This window comes from Manacus vitellinus, unplaced genomic scaffold (assembly GCF_001715985.3).
Source record: "Manacus vitellinus isolate BGI_N305 unplaced genomic scaffold, ASM171598v3 scaffold_125_pilon, whole genome shotgun sequence".
Lineage (NCBI taxonomy): Eukaryota > Metazoa > Chordata > Aves > Passeriformes > Pipridae > Manacus > Manacus vitellinus.
Genome location: NW_021938926.1, coordinates 398,737 through 415,747, shown reverse-complemented (window position 1 = coordinate 415,747; position 17,011 = coordinate 398,737). Strand labels below are relative to the sequence as shown.

The following is a 17,011-nucleotide window of genomic DNA, read 5'->3' as shown; positions in this document are numbered from 1 at the left end:
CTCCCCCCAGCAGCACCAGCCTCCCCCTTCCGCAGAAACACCCGATCTGACACCTTTTCCCCCACCGAGACGGTCAGAGGAGGCAGTTCTGCCCCCGGCCGATGCGACAGCGAGGGCAGGTCACCCAGCCACCCACCCCGGCTGGGTTTTTAATAAACAACACGAGGAGCTGCCTGCTCAGAAACATGGAAAACACACTTGCATAACCGGGGACGCGCGCGAGGAGAAATCCATCGGGCAAAGCTGTCATTATCAATCCCCGCCGGCAGAGCACAGCGAGGGGACGAGGCAGCAGGGCCAGCGCTGTGCTCCCTGCTATGACAGCCCACAGCCCCTCAACCACGTCCCCAGAACAGCAGCTGGGCAGGTCGCGGCTGCAGGACCCCAAACCACCACCCCGAACCACATCAGCTTGCGGGAAACCTTCCCCTGATAAGCGACCCCAGTGGTGCGAGGGGAGGGAGAGCCGAATGAATCCTTCTCCCTGTAAAGGGGGAGTTTGCCAACAAGCTCCTGTTTCTGCGCTTTCCAAGCAAATGTATTTGGGAGGGATGGGGATGAACATTTTGCTCCGCGGGGATGCTGGGGATGCTGCTCTCACGGGCTCCTGCCTGGCCCCAATTTGCCCCCAAAGCAGCCAGTCTCTGCTAGGAGCCAACCTTCGGGGTTGGGAGGCGGGTTTTTCCCAGCGCCCGGGCCAAACCCGAAGCTGTTCCCACGACCATCCCTCTCTAAAGCACCAACGCCAGCGAGGCTTGGCAGAAAAGCCGGGAAAGATTTCCCTGGACTGTGGTCCCGTGGCTCTCGGGCTGCTCCCAAACGCCCCCAGAGCATCTTTCAGATGCTTTCTACGACTTTTTTTGTCCCCATAGAAATAATTCTTAAAAGTATATGTGTCTATCACTTGGGAGGAAACACAGAGCACGATTTAAATACGCTTTGAGCTCATTCTTCAGGACTTAGTGACAGCAAGGACGTCACTGGGCAGGAGTAAAAGAAGTCTGGGCTTTGCCTGGCCACGTAATGAAATAACAGCGTCTCGCACAGGGAAGTTTTGATCCTGTTATTACTCCTTACTCGGGATGTAAATTCAAACCTGCTTTGCTTTCCTGAGATGATGCCCAGCCCTGAGGCTGCTTTCCCCTTCAGCAATTCACCCTGTGCCCCGGCTGAGACATTTTAAAGCACCTGCAAGAGGCAGCTCTTGGCTTTAAAGGTTTCGAGTGCTTCTTCATGGAGACTCGGGGTGGCAAAGCTGCTTTTTGGGGACCTGGGAGCCTCAGGGACTGTTTTAGGCTGCAGTGGAGGAGGTAGAGCTTTGAGCATTCCTGGCTCTGCCCCTCCCCGAAGTACAGAAGAGATGGGTACTTAATCATCCCCTCTCCCAGCCCAAAGGAACAATCCGCCTCTAATACCAGAGGATGCTCCAAAATTCCTCTGCCAAACCCAGTTGCTTCTCCTCATGGGAAGGGCTGGAATGGGGCTGATGCACGTTGAAAGCTGCACCTAGAAGCAGTAATTAGCAGCTGGCCAGGAAAATTACGGAGCTGTTACGTTGTCACTTGGGCAGAGCTGCTGTTTGCAACATTCCTGGCTGGCTCCGAAGTCATATCCAAGATATTCGCCTGGGAAAAAGTTCTGTGAGGTGTCCCGAGCAGGCAGGTCTGTCTGCCACTCTCCCAACCACATAAAGACTCCTCTTCACCTTCTTTTCTGTTGTAATTCCATTGCAGCTTCAGGATCAAGGGCTTCAGGAGTTAAATAATGAAGCAACACTTTGCTTTGGGGGGAAATACCACATTTTCTTTGTGTGGAGGGTGGGTTTCTTATGCCACCCCTGGGTTGGGATCATGGGGCAGGTGGTGCCTGAGGAGAACTTGGACACCCATCCCAGGGCAAGGAAGGAGCTGCTCACGGGGACTGTTCAGCGTGCAGGCAGCCATGCGGATTTTAAGTTATTCTCAGCTGGGAGGAGCAGAGACTGCCAGATTCCCCAAATCCCCACCTTTATTTAGCCACGTGGATTTTGCTCTTGCCTTCTGCAAAAGCCAGGCTGTGCACTGCCAAGAGATGCTGCTACATCCGGGGAAGTGGATACTGATGGAGCGGCTTGTCAGTAGGATGAACATCCCCGGGGTGTCCTGGCCAGCTGCACGGCTGGGACAGAGCCTCAGGATTGTGAGGGACACACGGATACAGCACATGGATTTCTGTTGTGGAGCTGCTTCTCTTAGCTACATGAATCCTCAGAGCAATTAGACCTAAAGCACTTAACGACCATGCAGCAAAATAAAACTAATCACGCAGGAAGCCGGCTCGGCTCGCCAGTAAATCAGAGCAACTGCAGATTTATTTGATCTGACGGCCTTGGCTTCTTTGCAGCGTCAGGGAATGGCTTTGCCTTTTACCTGTTGGTGTGCCTGGCCCCTGGTTTTCTCCCTTTGGTCTTTTCCTCCTCTCAGAGCCAGTTTTATGCCGTCACCAACAGAACCTGGCACTGAAAGCAGAGGTGATGGAGCAGGAGGCAAGGGAGCAGCAGATCGCCCAGGGGTGCTGCTGCCCGCATTATGGGTCACCAGCACACACATGCAGTGCTGGAGCTTTGCTTCAGACCTCAGGAGTCTCCACGTTGGCTCTGGTTTACTAATTGAGGCCCAACAGCAGCCAGAGGTATCCCCAGGAGCTACCGTTTCCCATTACTAATCCAGCTGGGTGTTCCCTCTGCAATGGCATGTAAAAGGTTTGGTGGGTGTGAGACAGAGCTTAGAGCCTGCAGAGCTGCTCCCAGGCCTCCCCATCATCCGTATTTTCGGCGGATAATGAGGCAGAGCTCCACAACAGCGCCCTAGAAAAAGAAAGATGCAAATGAAGGGCCCAAAGAACCACCACATCCTCTGTGTTCCTTCCCCCGCATCAGTACAGAGATCAGTCAGACCCCTGTGTACTGCAGGTGGGGCCTCCAGCCAGGCAGGAGAGAAAGTGAGCGTCACCAAACCCCAAACTGCGTGGTGACAGGGCAGGTGAGGCAGTGCAGGGCTGAGCAGCTGGAAAAACTAGTTGAACCCAAAGCAAAACCGAGTTCTGTTTAGTCCCAGCCACCATGAGGAGAGCTTTTGCCATCCGCAGCCAGATGGTTCCTGTTTCGCAGTTAAAAACCACGGTGAACGTTACAGCTGAGCATGAACAGGGAGGAAGGGAACTGCAAAGAAAGCAGCACAAGGTATGGGAATCCCTGGCCACAGAAACCAAAGCCAAGGCAACGAGGTCCTGAACAGGAAATCCTTATATTTAAATATAGATTGTTTTATTGCTCTGCATCACTTCACCTGCTTATAAACCAACACACACTGCAGGACCAGGGGGGTCGGGGCTGTTCTGTCGTCAGCACTTGGTGAGGACCAGCATAACGCAGGACCTGCAAAAGGTTCTTTTTTCCCTTCTCTGGATAGGTTAAGGAGTGAGGTTATTGTAGACTTTTACTTTAAAGAGCAGTCTGGTGCTTAGGTATTGTCTTGGTTACATGGGGTTTTTCTGGTGTTTGCCCCCAAAACAGCTGCTGAGCTGATAAGCTGATATAGAAAGTGGTACCCAATCTTGCTGCAGAGGCACACTATGAAATGGGTGCTCAGCAGATCTCCGTGTTCCAGGGGCTTGTTTTCATCCTGTTGTTGTATTTCTTGTTCAGAACAGGTGGCTGGATTCCTCGTTTAAGCACAGTCAGGATACGCTGCTGGCAGGCGGAATGAATAATATTCATGTTATGGAAACTTTCATTATCCCCGTGGCCTTGGCTGCTGGAGGAGCACCCCTGACTGCAGCTGGGGCTTGGGTGCCTTGGTTAATTTGGGCTGAGAGCAGGGGTGTGGGTTAGATCGTGTGGATCTTCTGGTGGTTGTGTCAAGCACAATGAATTCTGGCTTGTTAAAAGCTCTATCTCTGCCTTATCAGTGGACGTTTGTTTGCTCCAGCGAGGCTGCTCCGTCTGATGTCATTCACTCAGCCTGGAGATGTCCTCCAGTGGCTTTTTATGCTGCGTTTCAGCAGGCAGAGCAATTGAGGATTTGCTGCAATGGCTTTTGGAGTGCCTGGGAAATGCGTTGCCCAGGTCACGCAGCCCTTTCCCAAACGGAGCATGAGAGGTGCTCAGCTCCCACAAGGGCAAGACCTGCCCGTCTGTGTGGCTTCCAGGAGCCAGGAGAGCAGCATGGCAAAAAGAGAGGGAGACAGTCCATCACATGGATGGCTCATTCCTTAGGTTGGCAGGTCGTAAGGGTTAATGTGCCCCAAAGCAGAATATTAGAATTATTTGGCTTTGGGTTGTTCTTTTCTTGGCTGTTTTCCGTATTTCTAGTGAAGAAAATCTGGAAAGAGGACTTTCCAAAGCTCCCGTGGGGCTCTGAAGTGTGGCCCTGCTGCTTTCCCAGGTGGTTACCTTGTCCTGGCAGCCCCCTGCCTCGGCTCTGTGCTGGATTCCAGCGGGGTGGTCAACTGCCTTAAGTGAATTAGATGGGCAAATTCCTCAGGGCTGAGCTATGCTCGGCATCCTTTGGGAGCTAACATCCCTCAGTCCCTCTGACAGCCCCTGGTTGAGACTTTTTAGCCACTGGATGTGGTCTTAAAAGGAGTTTTTTGTAGTTGTTTGTTTTGTCCCTTATTCCACTGCACTGCTCTGCCTCCTGCTCCCAGCAGCAGCTCCTACAGACCAGGCGTTGGGGAAACAAGGAAACACCCTCCCTGGCTTTTCTTTTTCCCTTTGATCTTCCCTTTCACATGTGATGGTAGAGGACAGGACTTGCAGTTAAACTGGGTTCTCTCTGGCCCTGGGGACAGCCATCAATCCATGGACAGGTTGTCCATGAGCTGGGTGGAGTGACATGGGGACACGTGGAGCATCCCAATGCGGTCCTCAGCCTTTTTGTCCTTTCATCCTCATTCCAGTGCAGAAGCAGCCTACCTTGCCTCTAGGCTTGTGGCTGGGATTTCCTGGGATCACGTGCTCTAGGTGAGAGCTGGATCCCAGGGGGGTCCACTGGGCTGGGTCCCAGATCAGCTGACGAAGCCGATGGCTTGGAAAAACAAGAGGATGGCCCAGTGCTGGCACAGGCAGGGATTGCTGGGAGGGAGAGACAGGGAAAACCAGGCCTGGGCTGAGCAGTGTGCTGCCTTCAGTTGTGCTCTCTCTCCTGGGAAGTGTCGTTGTGACTTGTGACCTTCTTGGCCGGGAGCACCCAGCCAGCAGCCAAGGATTGTTCCTGCATCCAGTTCTGGCTCGCCCTCTGAATTTATACCCCTTAGATATTATCGGAAACTTCCTGACTCATCCAGGCCTGCAGCACTGCCAGCTTTCCCAGCTCCCTATTGGTTTGCCTCCAAAGTTCAAGTAGATCACGGGAGCTCTGCTGACCCCAAGCAATTTGGGACATCAGGGTGGCTTTGCCCAGAGATGGAAATCTGTCTTCTGTCCTAGAGAGCCTGGGAGCATCTACATTTACAGAGGTGACAAACTTTCAAGGTGCTCCCACCCCTGGGGGGATCTTGATGGTCATGCTGGGCTGCAGAGGCTGCCTGGTACCTGTTGGAGAAATCTGGAATGTCCAGGTGTGTCAGAGCAAGGACTCTTGAAACACAGATGGATGCTGAACCTTGATCTGAAGGATGATTGCTCTGGGCTTCCCTGCCACTGTGGTGGTCTGGAAAGCCAGGTGGCTTATTCAGTAACCAGATTCCAGCCTGTCATCCATCTCCTCTCCCTTATCCTAAGGTTTATTAGCCTTGTGTCCTCGGCCTGAGGAGGGTGAAAGCTCAGAGACATCTCCAAGTGCCTATCCCTGAGAGAAAAGAGCAGCCACGGCCTCAGTCCCACCTCCAAGACCTTTTTCCTTGGGAAACGGGGTTCTTCACTTGGGCATCCACAGCACCAATGAAGAAATTTTGGTTGGATTAGTGAGCCCCTGCTCACCAGTGCCACATCCCACCATTTCTACACACAAGACACTGAGTGGTTTTGTCCTCCACACTCATATAATTAGTTCATTGCAGCTGGAATGAGTTCTTGCTCTTCCCAGTGCTGGGTTTGGGATGCTCTGGGGGTGTAAATAAATGAATAGATGGAATAAAAATGCCTCCCAATGTCACGTAGTGCTGGCACACTCTTCCCTCACCCCAACCATACTGAGGGAGCCAGCTGCCAGTGCCGGACCAGCGCTGAGTTCAGGCCTAGAAAGGGGGAGAAAAAAGCCCCAGCAGTCAGCTGGTGGGGACAGAGGAGAAAATGACTCATCTTCATGCTAAGAAATGGAGACAAATGAATGAATGCACAAGGAAATGGGGGGAGAGGAGAAAGAGGCGTCTTGTGTTATCATTCCCAGCTGCACGGTGGTTGCTGCGAGGAGGAGCTTCCTACCCTGCTGCTGGGAGGAGATGCTGGAAAGATGGAGGGGGTGATTGGGAATGGGGGGATTCCAACCTTGGGGAAAAAATGGGCATTGACTTATGCCAGGGCAACTGTCTTGTTTAAACCTCACCTCTAGGTACACAACTCCATTTTCCACCTCTTTATTTTAGATGGTTCTCAGCGTTTTAAAAACAAACTTATTTCCAGCTTAATTCCCCAAACCTTCAGTGCTTCCCCACACCTCAGGTGACCCCAAGGCCTTCCCTGTCTTTAATATTTCTTTGTCTCACTCCTAGGACTGGGCGATGACTCCCCAGAATCGCCCCGGCACCCCATCAGCCCCCCCTTCCTCTGGCAGGGGATCCCGGTGCCACCAGACTCCAGGGATGCTGATGTCCCCACACCAGCTCCTGGCCAGCCCTCCCTGCCCACGCCTACGGGACCTTCCGGAGATGGGATGTCCTCCGGGCCAGTGGAGGGGGGTGGCCACAACGCCACCCCTGTGGCAGCACCGTCCCCTGCTCCCGTCTCCGCCACCGTGAGCTCCATCGCTGTGACAGACAGTCCCTCTGCCTCCCCCGACCCCAGCTCGGTGCCACCCACCTCGGAGACAGCCCCAGCTCATCGGACAGCAAATTCTGCCAGCTTGGATTTGGGGGCAGCTTCCAGCCCCACGGGCACAGCAGCGTCCTCGTCCTCCGCTTCCCTTCCCACCGGCGACCCGGACTCAGTCTTGTCCCCAACGCCTGTCCTGGCGAGCCCTGGCACCACCCAGCCACCGACGCTGACCGAGGATGTCCCTTCCCTGGGGACTCTGGCCATGGCATCGAGCCTGGCCGTGGAGCCCACGTCCCCCCCAGTGACTGTGGCGAGCCCCAGCGCGGCCGAGGCCACGGCCTCGGACAAAGCCACCGGAGTCACCATGGAGGAGGTGCCGCGTGCCTTGAGTGCAGGTGAGCACCACCCCTCCTCAGAGACACAGTGCCAGCCTCGGGGTGCTCAGACAGGAGGGGCAGACCCCCCAAACTGGAAGGGAAGAGGTGGTCAGCTTCCCGGGAGCATCACTCAGCAGCATTCCTAGAGGGGCCCGTGTCATCTGCTCTGCTGGCAGAGGCCGGGAGTTGTAGATGACAAATCTCGGTTGCCTGGAGACAGGAACAAAATCCTTAGTTTTGTAAATCTGCCTCGAAGCACTTAAGGATGAGAGGAAACGAGTGGCTGGGTGGTGGGTGCAGCCTGAGTTAGGGTGATGCAGGTTTTTCTCCTCCCTCCTGTTCACCTCACTAAGCTGATACCAGCTTTTCTCTGTCCCCTTCTGTGAGCTCAGGTAGCTGAAAAGTGCTCCATAAGGTCAGAAAAGAGAGGGATGTGGAGTATTTTCCAGCCTTGGCTGCCTGGTGCTGGGAGGAGCTTCAAGGAGCGAGTCCATGGTCCCCAAGCAAATCCTAGCTGTGTTTTATCCCCAGTTCTCCTGACTTATGGGAAAGGGGCCATCACAAAAATATAAGAGTGCCCTGCATCCTCTTTGGGAAGCAGTGAGGGAATATTCCCCCTGTCAGAGATGGCTGGCACGGGTGTATTGGGAGTAGCTGGGGTGTGGGGTGAGTGCCACAGAGCTGGGATTCGGGGAGGCTGAACCTTGCCCTTTCTGATGGATCATCCACAGGGAGCATCGTGGCCATAACCGTGACCGTCATCGTGGTGGTGGTGCTGGTTTTCGGGGCAGCAGCGTACCTCAAGATCAGGTAAGGCTATTTTTGGGGTGCCCTTCCCCACCCCCCAGGCTTCAGCCCCTCTCACCATCACAAGGGTGATGCTCAAGGGCAAAGCCCTGAGGAGGTGCTGTCCCCAAGCACAGTGGGGTGATGTGTAGCCTCTGGTCCCAGCACTGCTGCGTTTCCCACCCCTTCTATACTGGAAAGCAGAGTTTTAATTCCTCATTTTACAAGAGCCTCGCTCAAATGCCAGAGACACTGCTCAGCATAGCCCTAACCAGTAATTATCCCTTGGGAAAGCTGCTGCCGTGGGTCTCGCTGTGACTGGGACAATAAACAGCAGCACAGCCCAGTGCTGAGCATCCCTAATGAGGCTCTGCTGACAGCTGAGATGAGCAAAGGTCTTGTTTTAATTCCCTGCCCTGTCTAGTCTGGTTCAACAAGGGCAAAATCCAACCTGGACTTACCTTCTGCCCTGGTGCTTCCTCTTAAGATATCCCAAAGCCCGACCTAGGGAGCCCTTGTACGAGTATTTCTTCACCCCACGGTAGAACAGCTGACAAATCCCCAAATCAATAGGTTTGCTTTCCCTGGCAGGCACTCCTCCTACGGAAGGCTTTTGGATGACCACGACTACGGCTCCTGGGGCAACTACAACAACCCTCTCTACGATGATTCCTAGCAGGGATGAAGAAAAAAAAAAAAACACAACCCCATAAACCCTTAATTTATAAGCGCTTCAGCAGCAGAGCATCCGCTGTCGAGGAGATGCTGCCAGGGGCAGGAGCCCCTGCCAGGGGCAGGATCACGGCGGGTCTGGTGGAGCACAGGAAGAGGAGGGTGGGTGTGCAGTGTGCCAACAATAAACCTGAGTTTTGGCCTTTAGTCCTGGGGCACGTCAACCACTTGTCGTAGGCAAGGGAACCCAAATTCCCCCGGGGGAAGGGATGGGGAGGTCAAAGGAGAGGATGGAGGTTCAGCCAGTGCCGTGGCACCCTTTGAAGTGCTGCTGCTCTGTGATTTTGGGGGGGAATGGGGGGTTGCTGAGACACAGCCAGCAGTGTGCAGGGGTCTCCTGTGCTTTCACTTGTCCCTTTCCCTAAAATCACTTCCCTGTGTTGCTCTGCTGTGAAATTCTTTGCCTTGTCTCACCAGGACCATGAACGGTTATGGGGATGCTCAGTCACTGCTCCCTCTCTTTTCCTGTAGGTGCTTCTGTGCAGAAGCTCCTAATTTCCTTTTTTTCCCACTTAATGGTGGGGGTTTTGTCCCAAACACAGCCTGGGAGCCCATGGGAAGGTGCACTGACCACCCATTTCACACACGTGGCTGCTTGCTCCACACCTTTGTTTTTAATCCTTAAAAATCTTGGCTGCTAAAATACAGCGGAGTGTCCTTTTTAATCTCCAATTTGTGTTCAGCTTTTAGTGCGTGAAGACTGTGGGTGGCTGATGGCAGGGCTGGTTTGGGAAGAGGATGCTCAGCCACTTCTCCCCCTGGCTAAATTCCCTGGGAGTGGAAAGCAAAGCCCTCAGACTGCGTGACCTTAATAAATAAACCAGCGCTAAATGACGCTGCAAACTTCTGGGGCGTCCCAGCACGGGCTGGCAAACAGGCTCTGCTGTTCGCCCTGACTCCTAAATGGAGCATCCCAGGAAACATCAAAGCTTGGGGCGTTCCCATGATTGCTTCCTGCAGCAGATGCATCATCTCCTGATTTTCATCAAGTGAGTGTAACAAATGCGTCCGGCACCACAACAGCCACCTGGAAAGGTCGGGAGAAACGGGGGCAGCTCCTCCAAGCTCCGCTTCCCAAAGGGAAGTGCAATTATGCTGCATTTTCCTTTTCCTCCCGGGCCTTTTTTAGCCTGTTCAGCGGCCCATCCTTTCACCTCTGCCGGGAATACTGAGCGTTCCTCAGCCTCCTTTAGTTCAAACTCGGTAGAAGCAGGAAATGGTTGTTGAACCTTCCAAACACAGCCAGTCTGGAAAACTCTTGGGGCTGGGAGCACACACAGGGCAGTGCAGGCTCCGAGGATGCTCAGGATGAGCAAAACTCCCTTTCACCTTTTGTGCACCCAAGAAGCAGCGAATTAGGCCACCCCGGTTAAAATAAAACTCAAACTGAGTAAAAAAATCAGCACCCTTCTTCTCTTGAAGCAAATTGGGTGTCGTGATGCTGCGCTTGCCCTCCTCAAAACCCCACAGACAAGGTTCTCCCTCACTCCTTGTGATCTACAGCTCATTATTGTCCAGCAACAGCAAAGAGCTGGCATTGAAAAAAAAAAAAAAAAAAAAGCCCTCCCCAAACTGTTAAAAAAATCACTCACTTTGCTCAAATGCTGCTGCTAAAATCCGTGAGGGAATAAAGGGAGAAGAAAAGCTGTCACCTTTACTTAAAAATATATAACCCTCAAGGGATTAAATTCCCTTTTCATGAAAGAGAACAGAAATGGGGTGTCAGCTTTCCTGATGAACCCTGTGCCTGGGTGGTCAAAAAGAATGACTCTCTCTTGCCTACAGTGCAAGGAAGGGGTTGTACATATTTTTGGGGATATCCTACAGTGAAAATAGATTCCTTGGCTTCCCACAAGCGCCTGGGACCAGAAACCATCCCCAGTGCCCTTATTCACAATGCAGCTGCCCTGTTTCATGGATAATGTGGACATGGATAACGTGTTTACATCTACAGGACTGTTTGCCAGCACGGGCCAAGGCACGGGACAGCCTAAAGAGTATCAGATGTATTTGCCAAGTGGAAAAAGCACTTTGTTTTGAGGGATGATGCCCTCAGAGGGGGGATGCCTGTGTTCCAGGCAAAGGCTGCAAACACCCCTCTCACATTCCCACCTCAGACCCTCTGGCTTACCCAGGGGTCCCTGTCCCACACTATTATAGCAGGGAAGAAGGGGAAAAGACAACCAGGACAAGCCATAAAAAAAGCCCTTTTCCCTTCTCTTTTCAAAAACAATGATGCTAACCCTGCCACAGGCTTGTTTTATTTACAGAAATAGCAAACCCCCACTTTTCCCAAAGGCTGCCCCAACTTTGGCTCAATGCCACCTCCTCTCAACTCCCCCCTCTTCCCCCCAGCTCCCCCCATCTTTGGCTCCATTTCACCTCGGAGATATTTTATTTATATAGGAAAAAAATAGTTCACATAGCTCCGTGCAGAACATCCCATTCCCCGACCTCGCGGGAGTCTGGCAGCAGCGGCGCTGCGGATGACGTGATCCCTCCCCAGGTCTCCTGCCTTGCCCTCGCCAGAGAGCTGCAGGCTGCTTTATCACTGCTTCCAGACTCCCTCTGGCCTCCCTAATTATGCCCTTGTTTTGCTCATTTGTGAGTATTCCCATATATCATCCACATGCTTCCGAGCGTCATCTCCCCAGACTCTCGGCGGAATTACTGGAGTCAGGAGCGAGGACTCGTTAGCAGGGGTACTCCTGGTTGCAGCTCCCAGGAGCAATAAGGCTTGTTAGATAAAGGAACAGGTTCAGGTTTCAGAGATCCAACTCCAACTGGGACCATCAAGGAGCAAAAAAAAAAAAAAGGAAACTGCCCCGTTTCCCAGCACACTCCTGGGCTGAGCTCGGAGCTGCAGAGACAGATGCTCCCCTGCCCCTCTGAGATATAAATAGCACCACATGACCAGCCTTTCCCTAATTGCGTTCCTTCCACTTGGAAATTTAAAAACAGATGGCTCCTCCTCAGCCAGGCAGGGGCAAGACAGCGGCCTCGGCACCGGGAAAGCCACGGGAGGGGATGGCTGTCCGGGAGGGGACGGCTGTCCTGGAGGTTTAATACAAAACACCCCCACTGCCACCCCAAATGATGTTACTGGAGCAACACAAACCCACACCAGAGCCATGAAACCAGCCCAAAATCGGGGATCTGCTTTCCCCCCGGCTCCTGAGCCATGACCCGGCACATTCCCATGGGATGGAGGGCTTGTCTGAGCCCCCTGGTCCCGCATTGCTCTACTCACTGTGTCCATGAGTCCCTCTCCCGGGTTTCACACACTCCAGCGGGCCCTGGCTTTATTAATAGCTCCGTGACCTTGTGTGTGCCTGCGGCCCTTGCGCCTGCTGGAACACCACATTTTTCCCACAAAAGGCAGCGATGGTCCCATCTGCTCCCAATTCTGCCCTTGCCTGGTGAGGCAGGGGGGATTCTGGGTGGCAGGCAGCTGTGGGAGCTTCCCCACAGCTCCCACAGCCAAGCTGCCTTCACCCCAGGATCATCACCCTGCCCTGATCCGAGCATCCTTCCCGCTCCCGGCGGTTGCATCTCCACGGGACAGGGCAGCAAAGCTCCGTGCGGCACCTTCCGTCCCATAAAGCACTTCCTCGCTGTCTTTATCTGCTCCATTTATCTTTACCCCCTCAAAATGCCATTCCTTTTTTTGCTGTGCCATTTATTCCCTGGCAAAGGGAGTCAAGGGCTCAGCGCCCAGATAAACATGTGGAACAGGGGGTTGGCTGGTGGCATCAGGTTCCCTCCGGCACTTTCCAGAGGCAAACACCAAAAGCAGGAGAGTAAAAGGCCAAAATCACCTGGATCCCACCCCCAAGAATCATTTTCCCTCCCAACACCAAAGTCCAGCTGGGGAGGGAGCTGCTCTTCCAAAGCTCAGCTCGACTATACATTTCCTTTCAGCCTCCTCTTGTGGTTGGAATGCAGACAGGAATGTTTCCAGCTGGGATAAAATTAGCCTCCAGTTTAGCATCAAACCTGCTTGGTTGCGGACTTGACCAGCACAGTTTTACCACTAGCAAGACAAAGGCAACTTGGCTACTGAGTTTTCTCTGATGACAACTCCTGCAGGCTGAGAGGAGCCCCGGTGGGCTTACCTGGGAGCAGGTCTCCATCCCAGAAGGTGGTGGAGTCACCAAGTGCCAGCAGACATCCAGAGGGTGCTCCAAAGCAGCAGGAGTCTTGCTTCTACCACAAAAACACGAAAACACAGGAGCTGCTAAACCCACTCGTTTTTCCTAACAGCGTCCCAGGCCTCACACATCCCCACATCCAACCATTTTTCAGCAGTGAATCATGGTTTAAACTCAGCCTGGGAATTTCCAGGGAGTGCGGGTGTGAAAGGAGAGCGCATCACACACAGTGTAATTTGTTTATTTTAATAGAGATGTTATTTTAGGTTTATTTATAGCAGTGAGAAAAGTGCTCCAGAAAAAGATACTCCAGTCAAGGCAAGCTACAACAGCTAACATCCAAATCCTAAATATTCCATACAGAAAGGGGCACTGTGGGATTAAGAAAAGCTCTTGTTTTACAACAGAACAAATACAAAAGGAGTAGTTGTAACATGAAGAGTAACTGAGCTTTTTTAATATCTTATTACTGTAAACTATTTGCATGTGAAATTCACAGAAATCAAGAACTTTCTGTGACATTTAAGACTGCAAAACACCTCAGGCAGGATATCATATGCAGAAGGGCAGGTTTGGGGGTTTTATTTGCCTTTTTTTTTTTAAGGCAGTCAGCCACCCTCCATTCTCTCCCCACAATGAAATTTACTGTTAAAAAAACCTCAAAAATTGTTCCCTGCACTGCTCAAGTGCCTCTGAACTCGTGTTACTTCAGTGAACATCTCAGGCTCAGCCCGATGTCAAGGATGTGCTTCACTTCAGGTACTTAAAATCAAAGTATCGAGCTGTGTACATGCCTAAAACCCTACAACACCTTGGCCCTTCCCAGTGAATGAGGAAGAAATGAGGAAGAAATGGGGGTAAAAGTGACTGCAGCTGGTAAAGGAGCCTGAGTGAAGGGACAGCAGCAGGTCAGGACGGGTGACCAGGGGAAAACGGGGGCCTTGCACCTCGGTTTTTCGGGCCCTTCATCACGGCAGGCAGGGCAGCTTTGTTTTGAGGGAATTCTGTGCACACAGGTGTCACCACATGAAGCCAAAGGATGGAATTCCAGCAAGCTCCCCCTCTCCAGCTGCTCGTGGCGAGGCCCTGGAGCAAAGACGTCATCCCGAAGGAACACACGGTTCTGTGGATGTCAGCTTGATCCAAAAAAGCTGCTCTCAAAGCGACCCATTTTCCCCGGCAGCTGCAGCCCCAAGAGCTGCACCTCCACCTCCCCTCACCTTCAGCTGCCCCCAAAACATCTTCTGCTGCGTCAGCTGCTCATCACGCTGCTCTCCTCCTCAGCTCTCCCTTCCCTGACGCAGCCAAGGGCTCCTTGAACTTGGAACACATTTTTACTGACAAGTGTTGGGTTTTTTTGGGAAGCCTCTTCCGCAGCAAGAGTCTTCCTCATCCAGCCAAGTGTCCTGGTCACTGCTCCTCCAAGGGCAGCCGGCACCGTCCGTCCTGGGCAGTGTTGTAGGACTCACAGTTCTTGCACTTCATGCCCAGGAGATGGAACTGCACCGTGGAGCGGGCGTTGCAGTCATTGCAAAGGATCTGCACGGAGAAAAGAGAGGGAGAAGCTTTGGCAGCAGGAATTAAGAAATACTGTCAGCCTACACATGACATTTCCTTATCCTTCCCTACCCCTCAGGTTGACTTCTGATCCAGGACAACTTCCTAGTGCCCTCTACTGCCAGTAACTCCAAGGCACAGTTCCACCAAAACCAGGCACGGGTGCAAGGCTGATGTCTTACCTCCACCATCATGTTCTGGTACTCTGTGGGCATGGGAGTCTGTGCCACTTCGTTGTCCAGCTGGCGCCAGTACCTGGTCATATCTAACGCCGAGTGCATGCACAAAGGACACCTGTAACCCCTGGCAGGAAGGGGAAAAAAATGTCTAAATCAGAAGATGGAGCGAGGCCATGAAACAAGTCCACTGAAAAGGATGAGTTTCATATTGTACCAGTCAAACAGACACCACGAAACAGGAAGTTCTTGCAAACGGAATTGGAATTTAAATGCCCTTTATCTCTTCAGGAATAAACTTTAAGTTATCTGGTACAGAACTGGCAACATGATCTTTGCCTCCTGGAGTAATATGTTTCGACTATGATAATATTGTAAGATGTTCAGAAATACTTACTCCTTCAGCATCTCGTCGTAACATGTTCTGAAAAGGAAACACAGCGAGCAGTTCAGTAAGAAGAATGCAATTTTTTCTGACTGGTAACACTGACTTGGACTGAACACAGGAAAAAGGCAAACAGCTATCCCCAAACCAGAAGTTAAAAGCATCCTGAGGGCAAGTGAGAGGAAAGCTTCCCATCGTCAAAATTAACTGCGGAAGGAAGACAACCCTTCTAAAGAAAATATTTACTGGTGAAACAGAGGGTCCCCACCACCTGGGTCCCTTAGAAACCAGCTGTAAGCAGTTGATACAGAGTGCTGCTGAATAAACACCCCACACAAGGCAGCAGCTATTCCCCTGTCTCAGGTATCTGCTTTACCTGTGAAGAAGGTGACCACATGGCAGAACGTGGGCTCCAACACGAGACGTGTGAATATCCTGTTTCAAGGCAAGTATCAGACAAAAGAGAAAAAAATTAATTCAAACACAGTCAAAAATAGGGCCTCACAGTAACCCAAGAGATGAAAAGCAGCAGCTCACCTCCAAACATATCGGACAATCCTGCCTGGAGACATTTTCAATGCACTTTTGTAAATGGAAAAGAGAAGAAAAAGTTATTCTGTTGTAGAGATATCTGTATTTTTCTAAACTGTAAAGTTCCCACGTGCAAATTTCTTGTATTTTTAACTGGTGGCCTCTGTGCTGCTTTTAGGTGAATTTAGAGGAGCAGAACCCACTGCTCCCCCTGTTCCTGTGGCCTCACATGGGGCTGAGGCCCAACCGGCTTTCAGGGGTGTTATTTTTTTAAGACGTGGAGTTAAGCGGCGTATTCTCACCTTGTGCTTCCCTCGGAGGCTCAGGCTCAGGCACAGATTGCATTTGGAACAGTGGAAGAAATCCTCCTTGGGGCCGATCCTGAGGAGAGAGGTTGTCAGGGCAGGGCCAGCTCCCCGAGGAGCCGGGGCCCGGCCGCCCGCCCGCACCTGCAGATGCCGCACTCCTCGCAGTGGTACTGCTTCTTGTCGCGGTCGAAGAGGTGGCAGATGTCGCAGTAGTACTCGCCAAAGAGGCTGTCACAGCCCTCGCAGCGCTGCTGGGCCTGAGGGGAGAGGAACAGCTGGAGTTGGAGCTCCGACCAGCTCTGGGCGCCTCGGGACAAGAGGAGACGCGGAGCTCCTGGAGCGGGTCCAGCGCAGAGCTGTGCAGGTGATTAAGGGACTGGAGCGCCTCTGCTGTGAGGGAAGGCTGAGGGAACTGGGCCTGTTCAGCCGTGACAAGACATGACTGAGGGGATCTGCAGTGGGCAGAAGCTGATGCACAGGAAATGCCGCATGAACGTGAGGAAGAACAATCTTTCCCAGGCACTGGTACAGGTTTCCCTAGAGAGGGTGTGGAGTCTCCCTCACTGGAGACATTCCAGAGCCGCCTGGACGAAATCCTGTGCCATGTGCTCTAGGATCACAGAGTATCCCGAGCTGGAAGGGACCCACAAGGATCATGGAGTCCAACTCCTGGCCCTGCACAGGAGTCCCCAGCAATCCTACCATGTCCCTGAGAGCGTTGTCCAGGCACTCCTGGAACTCTGTCAGGCTTGGTGCCATGATCACTGCCCTGGGGAGCCTGTTCGGTGCCCGACCACCCTCTGGGGGAAAAAAACTTTTCCTGAGATCCAACCTAAACGTCCCCTGACACAACTTCAGCCCGTAACCCTGCTCGAGCAGAGAGGTGGGCCCAGGCGATCCACTGCGGCCTCTTCCAACAGACCCCGTCCCGCGCCCCTGCGATGCTGCGATCCCATTCCCACCTCTCCCTCCCTCCCAGAAGGACGCACCTTCTGCAGGAGGCGGCAGCGGATGCACTGCACCTCGGACACTCGGAAGCGGTCCAGCTGGTGCTCC

General features: G+C 52.7%; 2 protein-coding genes across 2 annotated transcripts in view; one reads left to right on the top strand and one right to left on the bottom strand.

Moving 5' to 3' along the window:
* Positions 1 to 9,519, top strand: part of PARM1 (prostate androgen-regulated mucin-like protein 1) — a 13,960-nt gene extending 4,441 nt beyond the window's left edge. Inside the window, exons 2-4 of the mRNA XM_029965937.1 lie at positions 6,691 to 7,347; positions 8,061 to 8,139; positions 8,707 to 9,519. Of these exons, the coding sequence (XP_029821797.1) occupies positions 6,691 to 7,347; positions 8,061 to 8,139; positions 8,707 to 8,791 (821 nt within the window). The 3' untranslated portion in view covers positions 8,792 to 9,519. The remainder of the gene's footprint in view (positions 1 to 6,690; positions 7,348 to 8,060; positions 8,140 to 8,706) is intronic.
* Positions 9,520 to 14,408: 4,889 nt separating this feature from the next.
* The window catches only part of RCHY1 (ring finger and CHY zinc finger domain containing 1), a 4,797-nt gene continuing 2,194 nt past the window's right edge, over positions 14,409 to 17,011 (bottom strand). The window contains exons 2-9 of the mRNA XM_018088302.3: positions 16,945 to 17,007; positions 16,097 to 16,212; positions 15,950 to 16,028; positions 15,654 to 15,698; positions 15,493 to 15,551; positions 15,129 to 15,155; positions 14,738 to 14,858; positions 14,409 to 14,537 (exon numbers count right to left, since the gene is read on the bottom strand). Of these exons, the coding sequence (XP_017943791.3) occupies positions 14,409 to 14,537; positions 14,738 to 14,858; positions 15,129 to 15,155; positions 15,493 to 15,551; positions 15,654 to 15,698; positions 15,950 to 16,028; positions 16,097 to 16,212; positions 16,945 to 17,007 (639 nt within the window). The remainder of the gene's footprint in view (positions 14,538 to 14,737; positions 14,859 to 15,128; positions 15,156 to 15,492; positions 15,552 to 15,653; positions 15,699 to 15,949; positions 16,029 to 16,096; positions 16,213 to 16,944; positions 17,008 to 17,011) is intronic.